Source organism: Pantherophis guttatus, chromosome 2 (genome assembly GCF_059756535.1).
Source record: "Pantherophis guttatus breed Tessera chromosome 2, ASM5975653v1, whole genome shotgun sequence".
NCBI classification, from domain to species: Eukaryota; Metazoa; Chordata; class Lepidosauria; order Squamata; family Colubridae; genus Pantherophis; species Pantherophis guttatus.
This window is the reverse complement of record NC_142064.1, coordinates 276,475,711-276,489,873: the sequence shown is the minus strand read 5'-3', so window position 1 is coordinate 276,489,873 and position 14,163 is coordinate 276,475,711. Positions and strand designations below refer to the sequence as shown.

At 42.1% G+C, this 14,163-nt stretch overlaps 1 protein-coding gene across 2 annotated transcripts in view; it reads right to left on the bottom strand.

Annotated features, from left to right (window-relative positions):
• Positions 1–13,900, bottom strand: part of LOC148115956 (class I histocompatibility antigen, F10 alpha chain-like) — a 40,188-nt gene extending 26,288 nt beyond the window's left edge. For both annotated transcript variants that reach the window (XM_087884551.1, XM_087884552.1), the window contains exons 1-3: positions 13,630–13,900; positions 4,191–4,466; positions 2,523–2,804 (exon numbers count right to left, since the gene is read on the bottom strand). In XM_087884551.1, coding sequence (XP_087740677.1) covers positions 2,523–2,804; positions 4,191–4,466; positions 13,630–13,753 — 682 coding nt within the window. In that variant the 5' untranslated portion in view covers positions 13,754–13,900. The remainder of the gene's footprint in view (positions 1–2,522; positions 2,805–4,190; positions 4,467–13,629) is intronic.
• Between the last annotated feature and the right edge of the window lie 263 nt (positions 13,901–14,163).

Here is a 14,163-nt window from a genome sequence, read left to right as displayed (position 1 = left end):
TGTTTCTTTGTAAAAAAGAGTAATGATCATATTGAATTTGTATTAATTTACGTGGACGATATTTTATACATTGGAAAGCATAAAGAGAGCAGGGAAATCTTTGTAAATAAGTTAAATGAACACTTCTCACTGAAATCTCTGGGTAAAGTGAATAAATACCTTGGTGTGCAAATTAACAAAACTAAAAGGGGATTCAAACTTACACAGAAAGATAAAATCATCGAACTCCTAAACAAATGTAACTTAAATAATGCTAAAACCTGTGACACCCCTATGCAAACTGATTTTCTTAGAAACACTGATGAATCTTCCCCTGAGTTTAAAGACAACACATTTTACAGATCAGTTATAGGTTCACTCCTTTATATATCTAATTGGACTAGGCCAGATATTGCATTACCTCTCAATCTATTGTCAAGATATGTTAGTAAACCAACCTTGTATCATTGGGAAGCTGTCAAAAGAATTCTAAGATATCTGAAGGGTACATTAGATTTTTGTTTAATGTTGGAACCCAATAATGACAGAGAACCAAAAATTACTTGTTATGCTGATGCAGATTGGGCTGGTGATACATCATGCAGAAAGAGTACTTCTGGTTATGTTTTTCTATTGAATGATTGTCCAGTTTACTGGTATACTGGTAAACAAGAACTAGTAGCCACTTCTACTACAGAAGCGGAATATGTTTGTTTGTCCAAAGCTGCAAACAACCTTGTATGGTTCAATGATCTGATCACTGATGTTTGGAAGAAACCCACCTTACCATTTATTATGCATGAAGACAATAAAGCGGCCATTGAAATATCCAGATCCGATGCAATTGGACAAAGGTCCAGGCATATTGATATAAAGTTTAAGCATGTGAGACAACTGTCTCAAGACGGATTCATTAAAGCAATACATTGCGATACTTCTGAACAATTAGCTGACATATTAACAAAACCCTTACCTTCTAAACAACACAAATATTTAACTTCTAAATTATATGTATTATATTGTCCTGAATCAGAATGTAATTGGTGTTGTGTAACGAACCGGCATTTAGAGGGGGATTTGTCAGATGTAAATGCCTTATTCTCCAATGTGTAAATAATGTATATATGGAACATCAGAGGTTAACTTATTCTTTGGACTTTAATGTATTCATAACTTACCACTCCCATTCCTAGCTCCACCCCTTGTATATATAAGGAGCCACCCTCACCATTCTCGTCGCTTCTACCTTGAATATTCAGTGAATATAGAATGCCTATCATAATTAAAAAGAAATATATTTAAAGCTTTAACTTCTATTATCTTTATTGAGTCTGATCCTGAAAATATTGCAACAAGCTTGACTCCCTCTTCTTTGTGGCAGCCCCTGAGATATTGGAACGTATCATGTCTTCCCTCGTCCTTCTTTTCCTTAAACTAGACATGCCCAATTCCTGCAACTGCTCTTCATATATTTTAGCCTCCAGGCTCCTAATCCTCTTTCTTGCTCTTCTCTGCACTCTTTCCAGAGTCTCCACATCTTTTCTATATTGTGGCGACCAAAACTGGGTGAAGAATTCCAAGTATGGTCTTAGCAAAGCATCATAAATTGGTATTGCTTGGGGGAGGGGGGGCAGGTTTGAGGAGGGAACTTCAAATTTAAATTTCTCTTGCACAAAATTCAGGATTCCCATTGAATAGCAATCAGGCCACTTGTGAATTGATGCTTGCTATAAACAACCAGAAAAATAAAACAAATATTTAAATACATGTAATAAATTTTCCCTGGGATATCAGCATAACAATTACATTTGAATATTTCTTGTATCGTGGTGACAATCATCAATAAAAAAATTAGAATTTGAATTTTGCAAATGTGGACGTCCAGTGTAAAAAACATTAGGGACGCTTATGAGAGAGGGATCTTTTCCTTGGGTTTTATGCTGAGCCTCGGGAATTCATGTATCGTATCATAAAATAATGTGGAGCTTCTTTCTTAGAGCAGCAACACAGAGTGACCTTTTGACCTTTAAAGCAGGAAATCCTGTTAGTCTCTAATGGGAAAAAACTCAGACTTTGGTACTTTCTTTTCTGACTCCTGAAGCATCAGTCCAGCTACTCTCTGCATTTCCTGAACTCAGCTGCAGTTCATCCGTTTTAATCAGAATTTGCCTTCAGAAAAGGGGCTGCCAGACTCCTCCTGATTCTTCTACTTTAGGAACTGTAAACAAAAGGAAATCTCTTTCTGGTGCTCAGAGGAACTGCTGCTTTTCTGTTGGGGGCAAGAAACAGGGAAGGCCTCAGAGAGGATCTAAGGGCATTTCATCAGGATCGGCCAAGTATTGTGATGGGATTCTGTAGTTTCCATCACCTGAAGTCAGTTCTATGGTCTGGTCCTTGCAGCTTCACCAACCTCAAACACTGGAAAAACCAATGTCTTAAAATTCAGGTATGCTCACACCTGGACACAGCTGGGGTCAGATTTCTCTCCCACAACCCTCCAGGCTGCCAAAGAGCCCAGCCTTTCCCTCCCTGCAGCCTCTCACCCTTCAGGGCCACATCCAGAGGCTCCTGCAGGCTGTCGTGCTCCACGTGGCATCGATAGCGGTCCCTCTCTTTGGGATCGATCTGGATGCTGAGCCAGTAGTGGTAGGTCCCATCCGCATTGGGGGCCAGAAACCCGCGGAGAGTGTCATCCAGCCAGACCTCCCCATCCCTCCTCCAGGAAGCATCGATCTCCCTCGGGTAGAAACCATCCACACGGCAGACATGCGTCTCCATCCCATCCTCAGTCTCTGATCTGCTGCTCATCGTCACCATCGGAGGCTCTGCAGAAACACAGGAATTAACTCTGAGCCCCTCCAGAGCCTGGAAGGTGGGTGGGAATCCTGGAGGGGCAGGAAAATCTCCCACTACTTCCCACTCCACACATGCTGCATCTCCAAGAGTTTTGGGAAATGCTCTCAATCTCAAAAATCCTCAACCACAAGAACTCCTGATTTTGAGTCCTTCCCAGAGACTCAGCCTGAAAAACCTCCAGCAGCCAATTGAAGGTCCAAGAAAATTTCACTCTGATTGCTTTCAACTCTGACTGATCTTGGGCTGCTCCCTTCAGGGGAGGGATAGTGGAGATGCTCTTTTATGTTCCCTTTCAAAACAACAACAAATAGAAGTTTCACCCTACTTTTTGCATCCTCTTCTGCTCCCCTGAATCTGAGGCTGCTCGAGGCCTCTTTCTAAGCAACACAACCACAATTTTAAGAGGAAGAGAGCTCAAAGGGAATCTCACACTGATCAATTTGGAAAAGAGATTTGATCTCTGAAAGGGGGGGGGGACAGAGAGAGGTGATGCCAATGGAAGAGAGAGAAGGTCCTCCCTGGGAAGGGAGGGGCTGCCTGTTGGCAATCATCAGTGGGGTGTGTATGGAGTTTCCCATTGATCCTAATTTCATCCAGCTGATCCTGGAGGGATCAAGGGTCCCAGAGGGGAAGGGGTAGATCTAGGCGAGAGGGGTGTTCTAGATGGTACATTAATAAAAATTTCTATGAAAAGATTATAATGTGAGCCCCCCTGTGGGATGAGGGGTGTTCCTGAAGGTGGGGAGGGGGTTGTTTTTAGGAAAGGCGGACTAAGAATTGTGGGAACCTGTTTGAGGTTTAAGAGAAAGATTGACAGAAACTTTGCTCCTCCCTCAGAAAGAAAAGAACCCCTCATTCATGGGCCTTTTTGCCCAAGTGGGGGCACTGCTAGTGTCTTATTAATGGTAGAAGTGGAGCCCCCCAGTGATGGGCGTGGGAGGTGCACCATCAGGGACGAGACTGGGAGGGAGCCTTCTGTGAGATGTGGGGGGAAGGAGAGTTAGTGGGAGGAAATTAAGGTTGCCCACCACTCTTGGCTACAGTTTGGGTTATTTCATTGAAGAACCCCAAATGGTGGCCTCACTGTGGGCAGTGAACAGGATACCCTTAAATCCTTTTCTGCCTGATCCATATAGATGCCTGCAAGGCAGAGGCTGCATTTCCTGGTGCATTGAACGGCTGCCTGGCAATAGGAACCAATCAGTTCTTCCCATGTCCTGGAGAGGTGCTGGGAGGGGAGGAGGAGGATTCCCACCAGGGCAAACAGGCTCCGCACAAGGGACCCAAAAGGGCTGAATGTGCACAAGAAATCCAACCGTAAAGGTGGAAAGTCCAGCCTGGATTGAGATACTCACCTCTCCTGAGTAGGGTCTCATTCCCATAGGACAGGTGCTTCTCCAGCCACTCAATGCAGATTTCCTCCAGGTAGGCCTTATGTCTCTGATTCTTTCCTGGAATAGCATCCCATTTCCTCTGGGTGATCTGGGCCAGAGGATCGGGAGCCACCCAGGTGAGGGTCTCCTTGTCAAAGGTGAGGAAGGTCCTCCCATCGTAGCCATGCTGGTTAAACCCTCCTTTGCTCCCGTCTCTCCGGAGCTCACAGCCATACATCACCTGTATTATGTGAAGTCCTGAAAGAGGGAGAAGATGATGGTTTGGGGAGAACTCAAGATAAACAGAGATCCCCCTCCCTGCAGGGACTGTGACACTGGAGGGAGGCACTGATTCCCCCATTTCCTCCCTAACAATCAAGGGAAAGAAAGACTCCATCACTAACCGCCCTTCTCCCCTCCCTCAACCCGTCTCCCTACATTTTCCCTCCCAGGATGGAGCCCCTGAACCTCCCCAGGGAAAAGCGAAGCTGGAAAAGCCAGCAGAGGATCCCAAGGGAGACCGAGAAAAGAAGGAGTCACAGAAGAAACAGAGGGACAGAAATCCCTTCCATCTTTCCTTCTACCATTTCTCGGGGGAGGGGGGAGGGAAAGGAAGGGATGCCAGAGAGGGAACAATTGCCTGAATCTGCGGCTGCAAAGAGGGACTGAGAATCTCATGGCCTCAAAGAGAATCTGGTTGATCTACACAAAAGCTTGCAGGGATCTCTGTGACCATAAATCTTGGTCTACCTTCACAAATAGCACCAAGTCACAAAGGCTGGTTCCCACTTTGGGCTAACCAGAAACAAACCATGGTTTAATGCAATGTGGGAATGAAGCCTTGAAGGGCCACAAAGGAATATTTTTCTTAGCAACAGCAGCAAGTGGCCCAGTCTGATCTGGAGACCCAAAGGGTTATTAACCTTTGAAATGAAGTTTGAAGTTCACAGTCTCTGCAAGGCCCTGGAGAAGATATTTCAACTTCGAGTGAACAGATTCTTGGATTTAAACGAAAACTGAATGTTTGAAAAAACCAAAAGGAAATCTTGAAATGTTTCTATTCCTGTCTGGGCTTGAGAGGGAGGAAGGACGCCAGGAATTCTCAAATCTAATGGAAAACCTCCTGTAAGTACAGCTGAACTAAACTGACCAGTCCTTTCCCTCCCTTTCCACACCCAGGAATGACAGGTGAAGCATCCTTTCTCTGCATCTTCTGCTCAGCCAGCAAACTTCCCTTTGGAGGAAGAGGAAGAACCTCGTGAGCTGCAATCTGATCCTGCTCTCGAGAGGAGATTCCCTGATCTCCCCATGGGAAAAATAGTTCTGGATTTCTGCCCAAGATTAATCTCCTGCCATTCACAGGAAGGCCCTGAACATGTGGCAGCAGTTTTCAACTTCTGGGAACAAGCTCTGTCGTACTTCAGAAGCATCAAAAGCTAAGACAGAAATTGTCTTATTTCACTTGAAGGTGAAATGTGTTCTTATTTCAAGTTTGGCACAGAACTGAATATTTGTGCAGTAAAAAGAAAGCACAGGGATCACGTTGAAAAGGCAAGTTTCATTTTTTTATTGTTCGTGTAAGAACACTATTAATGCATCTCAAAGGTCTATGCATGAAACAATTTCAGCCGATCTCTGAGCCTGGATCTTCAGGGGTTTCCTGAGGTCTGAAAAATAGTTCAAGAGTTCTTTCAGGGCCAAAAGATGAAGAAAAGCTGCTTTAGAGGGGCTAAAATGTAGTAATATTTAGAACCACTGTGAAGAATATCAGAAGCCACTTCTTTATGTCTTTTTTCTTTATTTTCTTCAATTGTTTTCTTTTCTTGTACTTTTTAAATTTTTCTTTGATTTCTTTATCATCTTTTCTTTATGTTACCTTCTATTAGTTTTTATCTTTTGTTTAAAAGGTTTAATACAAATTATATTAAAAAATTAAAAAGACCAAGAGGATGTCAGCGATCATTAAAATGGTATTGAAAACACAGGCTAATATCACAAAGCCTTAGAGCAAACGGGCCTGGTGGCTCAGCAGACTGATAGCATTGTGATTAACACCAGCTGTCTGCAATTACTGTAAGTTCGAATCTCACCAGGCTCAAGGCTGACTCAGCCTTCCATCCTTTCTAAGGTAGGTAAATTGAGGACCCAGTTTGTGGGGGCAATAAGCTGACTTTGTATAAATATACAAAAGTATGAAGGCTATTGCTTAACGCATTGTAAACCGCCCTGAGTCTCCGGAGAAGGGCAGCATATAAATCAATTTTTTTAAAAAAAAAATCAAGGGTGCAGCCACATCTGGAATATTGTCTGCAGTTTCTGGTGAACAGACCTCCAAAAGGAGAGGAGGGAGCCCGAGAAGGTCCAGAGGAGGCGACTGAGGTGATGGGAGGGAGGAAGCAGCCTCCCTTTGAGGAAAGGTTGGGACATTTGGGGCCGTTGAGCCTGGAAAGGAGGCTCCCCTCCACTCTGGCCGGTCTCCTTCCTCCTTCCTCCACCAGGGGGAGCCCTCTGGGTCCAGCTCTGCTCCCCTGAGAGGCCAGCAGGGGGCCTGGAGGGATCTGGGGAGATCCTGGGGGATCAGGGGCAGAACTGGCAGAGCTCTGGGGGTCACCGGTAGAGGGGGAGGGGCAAGGAAAGGGAGGAAGAATTGGGGGGGCTGCAGCTCCTTGGGATGAAAGGAGGGAAAATGGCTCCTGTTTGTGGAGAAGCTTTTCTTCAGCCAAAAGCAGCCTCTCTTTACACACACATTTCCTTGCAGACCCTCCCCAAATAAGGTTCCTTGGAGGTGAATCTTGTCCCCCAAAGATGGCAGAAGGGGGGGCTGCAGAAGAAAGAGTCTCCCTCCCTCCAGGGCAGCCCCACCAAGAGGACCGTGCAGGAGTTCAGCCTGAGGGACCAAGGATGGGAAGCCATGAAGGCTCTGAGAGACTCTGGAAGGGCCCCAAATGGAGGTTTCTTTCTTTTCCGTCTCTTCCCCATGAAGATTGGGAGGATCCTGGCCCTGAGATCCCCCCCCACAAAAGCCCCCAGCCCCCCATTTGGTCCTCCCGGCCTCTCCTTCCAACTGGAGGGTGAGAAGAAGCTCCTGGCATTTGGGCCCCACTCGCCCCTCCAAAAAGGGGGAGAAGGAAAGGGATCTAGTCTCCCCAGGTGGATCTGCACTCGATCCCTCATTTCTCTGGGGTGGAAACAGACAGAAGGACGAGGACCTGCTTCCCCCAGGATCTCCTTAGGATCCACCTGCCTGTTTTTTTTTTTGGTGTGGGAAGATCTGTGATTCCCTTCCTCCCCCACAGCAGGAGATCCCCCAAGGCCAGATCGTCCATCTTTCATGGGGGGAGGGGAGATTTCGGTCTCTTTTTACCTCAGTTTATATCCATATCCATATCAATATTCAGAAAGACAGATGGATAAATTTAAACATCTTTTTATTAACTGCAATTGGCAGAAAATGTCAGCTATGGAGGGAATGAGAAACTTATATTGATTTGTCAGATGTAAATGCCTTATTCTCCAATGTGTAAATAGTGTACAGACAGGGTATCAGGGGTTAACTTATTCTTCACTTCTTAATGTATTCATAATTCACCACTCCCACATATAGCTCCACCCATTGTATATATAAGGAGCTACCTACACCATTTCCCTTGCTTCTATCTGTGAATATTCAGTGAATATAGAATGCCTAATGTAAATAAAAGAATATATAGTTAAATCTTTAACTCTTGTTGATCTTATTGAGTCTGATCCTGAAAATATTGCAACAAACTGGTAGCAGAGGATGGTTAATTGACTCAATAAAAAGCTTTAAAATGTATAAGAAAGATAGGCCCAACACCAGGGCCTACAGCAAAGAAATGGAAACGGAACAAGAAATAATCAACGAATCCACGAATGCAATTTCGAGAGAATCCGAAGAATACACCACTGAAGACGAAGAAATAATTGATGACCAGGAGGAAATCGAAATAGAAAATAACGAACTCAGGTCAGAGATATTAAAACTATTAAAAAGCCAGAAGAATGATGAAAGCCTCATCGCGAACCTCCAAGATATGCTAAAGAACAGCGGAGCAGCGAGAGAGAAAAACATCACCAATGAAAAACCCAAAGATCCAAAAATAGTGAGTAATATGACTGCGGAGAAAATCATTACAAAGAAGAAAAACGATGATCCCGCGCAAAAATTTGAATGGCGGCCATCTTGGTTTCAACCGGCCTCCAAGATGAACGAAGAAGAGCCAATCAGCAATCTCAATTCAAAATTTCTGGCGCGAAAAATATTATCGGACAACGAAAACGAAAAGGAAGATTCAAACACCTCAGAAGAATCAGAACCAGAAAGCGAGGAAGATCCAACAAAACACCAAATAAAATCAGCGATGAAAACGCTCTTTGCTGCATTTGGGCCAAAACTGAAAATTACTAAAAAGACACTAAAAAAGCGAACGAGCAAGCCAATGCCTCAAGACCTGCCCGCTCCCATCCTGACTACTAGAACGCTGACGCCGGAACCCAGAGAGCCCTGCCGATACCGCCCTACGCCGCAGACCGAAGCAAGCACCAACGCGTTCAATAGAAGAGGAAGAACAGCCACCGTCGCCAGAACCCCCAAAGTCGAACCAGAGACCGACTCATCTGAAGAGGAGCAGAGCGAGCGGGCCGCAATGAGGAGAACCTTCCACGACGACGCCGAAGAAGAAATGGACAACGCGCATGCGCGAAACTACGCTGACGATCCGGGAAGACATGAACAGGAGAGAAGATCATGCAGACTCGTAGCGAGCATCCCCATGCCGTTTTGCAATTTTCTGCATTTACGAGACCACGGACTACCTCAGGTTGTAAGTAATGGACCCAATAATGTCGGAAATTTACCCAGTGACTTCCCAAAACTAAGGGTTGATGGCATTAATTTACAAGAATGGTATCAACAGCTCCAGGTTGTCTTTATGAAGGAAAACTTACTGTTTTTTATCACTAGTCCCCCAAAAAGACCTTGGACACTAAAAATAGATTGCTTACACCATAGAGCTTTTTTCTTAATAATATCTAGTGTGTCTCCTGCAATGTATCACAGCATTAAGCCAAATTTGACTGTTTCAGAAATTATTCAATGCATGTTTAATTTGTTTCACAGTGACAGTGTAGCCACCACCACAAGGATATCTAAAGACTTCTTTTCATCTAGGATAAAACCAGGGGTTTCCATAAGTGAACATTTAATATCTTTGAACAAAATAAGAGCTGAACTGCATTTGAGGGGGGAAGTGATTTCAGACCAAACAATGAAAAGTGTCATTATCAACTCACTTGACCCATCATGGGACAATTTTATGTCACATTTAGACACAATCAATCTAGGGTATTTATCCATAGAAAGTCTATCTAACAAATTGATAACAGAAGATAATTCTAGAAGGAATCGTTCTAACAATCACACAGAACATAAACCATATAGGAAAGTAGCTTTCCAAGAAAAATATAGTGGAACATTTAAATGTCATAATTGTGGATCCAGGGAACACAATAGAAGAGATTGCCCAAAATTCTTAAAAGAAAGATATAGATCAGAATACAGAAACAAATACGATTATAGACAGCCTTCCATAGAAAGGCATAGATATAGGAGCCCACCAAATCACAGAGAGAATAGAGGGGGCAGAGACAATTCAAAGGATAGAAAGTCTGGTTCACTGAATGGATTAAATAAACAAGACAACACTAACACACAACAAAGTGAGAACAATAATTGGCTTATTGATTCTGGAGCAACTAATCACACCACTAATAACAAAAGTATATTGTCTTCATTTGCAGAAGATAAATTTGTAATTAAGGTTGCTAACCAAGAAAAGGTTCAAGTATTAGGTAGAGGAAATGTAACCTTGCCTGGTTTAGGAAAAATAGAGGGGGTATTACTAATACCTGAAATACCTCATAACATATTAAGTGCCATAAAACTAAGCAGAGATTCTGACATTAACATTGTCTTTTCAAAAGGAAAGGCAACTTTGGAAAAGAATAAAATAAATGTAGGCACTGTGGTGACTAAAGGAGGACTACCTTACCTAATAACAAAAGAAAAATGGTTACATAACATTGATTCAAATATGGAAGATTGTATTGAAATAGATGATGAGAATGTTAGCAACAGTGACAATGATGAATGTAAAATATCTCATGATCACACAGATGCACACAACGATAAGAAGCCAAAGATAGGTAAACCAATTCATGATGAGTGTGCTCACATATTGCATAGGAAGTTAGGACATGCCAGTTTTCCTGTAGTGCAAAAAATGACTGAACACGCAGAAGGTGTTAAAATAAAGAATTGTGAAAATTATCTGGAATGCTCAGTATGTAAATCTACAAAACTAAAAACTAGTCCCAGGCCAAGAAAATCTACCAGATCAACTAACAAAATTTTTGATTTAGTACACATGGACTTAGTTGGTCCATTAACTCCATCAATCACTTATAGGAAACGTTACTTCCTGACAATAGTGGACGATTATAGCCGCTATGGATTTGTTTACACACTAAAACACAAAGATGAAACATTTCAAAAATTTAAAGAATTTTACAAACGCATAGAAACACAACACAACATCAAAATAAAACAAATTATGACAGACAGAGGGTGCGAATTCATGTCTAAAGAATTCTCACAATGGTTAAAAGACAAAGGAATGTTACATTACACATCTAGTCCATTTTCTCCGTTCCAAAACGGGATTGCAGAGAGAAAAAATTCCACATTACAAACCATGATTAGATGCACATTGGAAGATGCTGGCTTAAGCAAACAATTCTGGTCAGAAGCCTTACATTATTCAAATTACACACAAAATAGAACATGGTCCAGCATTATAAATAAGACACCATATGAAGTGATGTATAATAGAAAACCAAAATTAGCACACATGCATATATTTGGAGTCACAGCAGACGTACACATACCTAAACAATTAAGAAGAAAGGGAGAAAATGTGTCCAGGAGACTCAGATTTATGGGATATGAGACTGGCACTAAAGGATACAGATTCATTGATAGTAACAACAAATTTATAGTCTCCAGAACAGCTGTGTTCCATGAACAAGCTAACTGGTCTAAATTACATCTTAATGAGATATTCCCAAATAAACATGAAGATACAAAATCTCATGAGAAAGGGACTATAGAAAAACAAAATATCAACAAATATAAAAACAAAACCAAAACTTGGACAAATAGCCAACTCAAAATAAAGACAGATACACTAACAAAAAAGGAAGCAAGATATTTGCATGATAACGATAGTAAACCCGAGAAAATCATTAGAAACACCAGAAATCAAATGCCAAATAAATACAAGGATTATGTAATGCACATGAATGGTGAACTAACAACACCCAATACATACGAGGAAGTGTTAAAACTTCCTCACGAAGAAAAAGAAAAATGGGAATTAGCAATGAAGAAGGAGATGGAAAGTTTACAAGGACTAAATGTATTTACACCTACATCTGCGCCTAAAGATAAGACAATTATTGGTACCAGATGGATATATAAAATTAAGAATTTAGAGGGAGGAAATACTCTATACAAAGCTAGATTGGTTGCACAGGGTTATGCACAGAAATATCCAGAGGACTATACTGACACGTATTCCCCCACTGTAAGAACAGAGAGTGTCAAAACAGCTCTAGTGGTAGCTTCAGCACTCAATCTAGATGTATTCCAATATGACATACAGACTGCGTACCTACACGCAAAATTAGATAAAGAAATATACGTGAGAGCACCTCATAGTCCATACACAAACAGAAATGAGACTTGGTTGTTAAACAAGAGTTTATACGGGCTAAAACAATCTGGTAAACGGTGGTATGATTGTTTAGTAAAAGTACTTAAGACCATGGACTTCAACGCTACCACTGCTGATAATTGTTTCTTTATCAAGAGGGGTGATGATTATATTGAATTTGTATTGATTTATGTGGATGACATTTTATACATAGGAAAACATAAAGAAAGAAGAGAAACTTTTGTAACTAAACTAAATGAACACTTCTCATTGAAATCTTTAGGCAAGGTAAACAAATACCTTGGTGTCCAAATTAATAAAACAAAAAGGGGATTCAAACTTACCCAGAGAGATAAGATCATAGATCTTTTAAATAAATGCAACTTAAACAATGCCAAACCTTGTGATACCCCTATGCAAACTGACTTTCTAAGGAATTCTGATGAATCTTCTCCCGAGTTCAAGGACAATACATTCTATAGATCAATCATAGGTTCACTCCTTTACATATCTAATTGGACTAGACCGGACATCGCTTTACCACTCAATTTATTATCCAGGCATGTCAGCAAACCAACGATGTACCACTGGGAAGCTGTTAAAAGAATTTTAAGATATTTAAAAAGCACACTAGACTTTTGTTTAATGTTAGAACCTAATGATATTAAAGAACCAAAGCTTACGTGTTATGCAGATGCAGATTGGGCTGGAGACACCTCATGCAGAAAAAGCACATCTGGTTATGTATTTCTCTTAAATGACTGTCCAGTTTACTGGTACACTGGTAAACAAGAACTAGTGGCTACTTCAACAACAGAAGCGGAATATGTTTGTTTATCCAAGGCCGCAAATAATCTTGTATGGTTTAATGATTTAATTTCAGATGTCTGGAAAAAACCTGCTCTGCCTTTTGTTATGCATGAAGACAATAAAGCAGCCATTGAAATATCTAGATCTGATGCCATTGGACAAAGGTCCAGACATATAGATATAAAATTTAAACATGTAAGACAATTATCTCAGGATGGATTTATTAAAGCAGTGCATTGCGACACTTCAGAACAATTAGCTGATATATTAACGAAGCCTTTACCTTCTAAACAGCATAAATACTTAACCTCTAAGTTGTATGTTTTGTATTGTCCTGAATCTGAATGTAACTGGTGTTGTATAACGAATCGGCATTTAGAGGGGGATTTGTCAGATGTAAATGCCTTATTCTCCAATGTGTAAATAGTGTACAGACAGGGTATCAGGGGTTAACTTATTCTTCACTTCTTAATGTATTCATAATTCACCACTCCCACATATAGCTCCACCCATTGTATATATAAGGAGCTACCTACACCATTTCCCTTGCTTCTATCTGTGAATATTCAGTGAATATAGAATGCCTAATGTAAATAAAAGAATATATAGTTAAATCTTTAACTCTTGTTGATCTTATTGAGTCTGATCCTGAAAATATTGCAACATGATTTTTTAAAAAAGAATAAACGTATAAAAAAAGACTTTTTAAAAGGTGTGGAAGCAGCCTTTCCCTTTGAAGGGACCCATTTCTTTCCCCCCCCTCTGGTTCCTGGGGAGGGGATTATGGGGCCGGTGGAGCCACCCGACCCATCACTCACCTTCGCTCTGATTGTAGCGACTCCTCAGAATCTCCAGGCTTCTTCTGAACATCTCCTCATTGCCACGTGCCTTCTGGGTCTCTCTGTCCCAGTACTGGGGATCCTCCTTCCCAAACTTCTCCATCCAGGAGACTCGAGGCTGCACTTTCCGGGTGTGGCTGTCATAGTGATCTAAGATTTGACCATCCACAAACCCCGTAGAGACAAAGTGGGGCAGCCCCTGACTGGGGTCCGAGATGGAGCTGAGAAAATACTTCAGGGAGTGGGAGGAGGCGCCTGGAAGGGAGCCAGAGGGGAAATGTTTGGGGGCTCCAGTCAAGGACCCTGATCCCATGGAGGCTCCCATCTGAGGCACTGGGGGAAAGAAGGAAGAGGAAGAGGAGGAGAGTTGGGGGGCAGAGGAGGAAGGGGGGAAGGAAGGGGGAGATGGTGGAAGAAGAGGCAGGAGATGGAAATGAGGGAGCGACTGAGAGGGGAAAAAAGGAGCTTCTGGAGGGCCTGAAGGGTTGGAGGGAAGGGAAGGTGGGGGGGTGA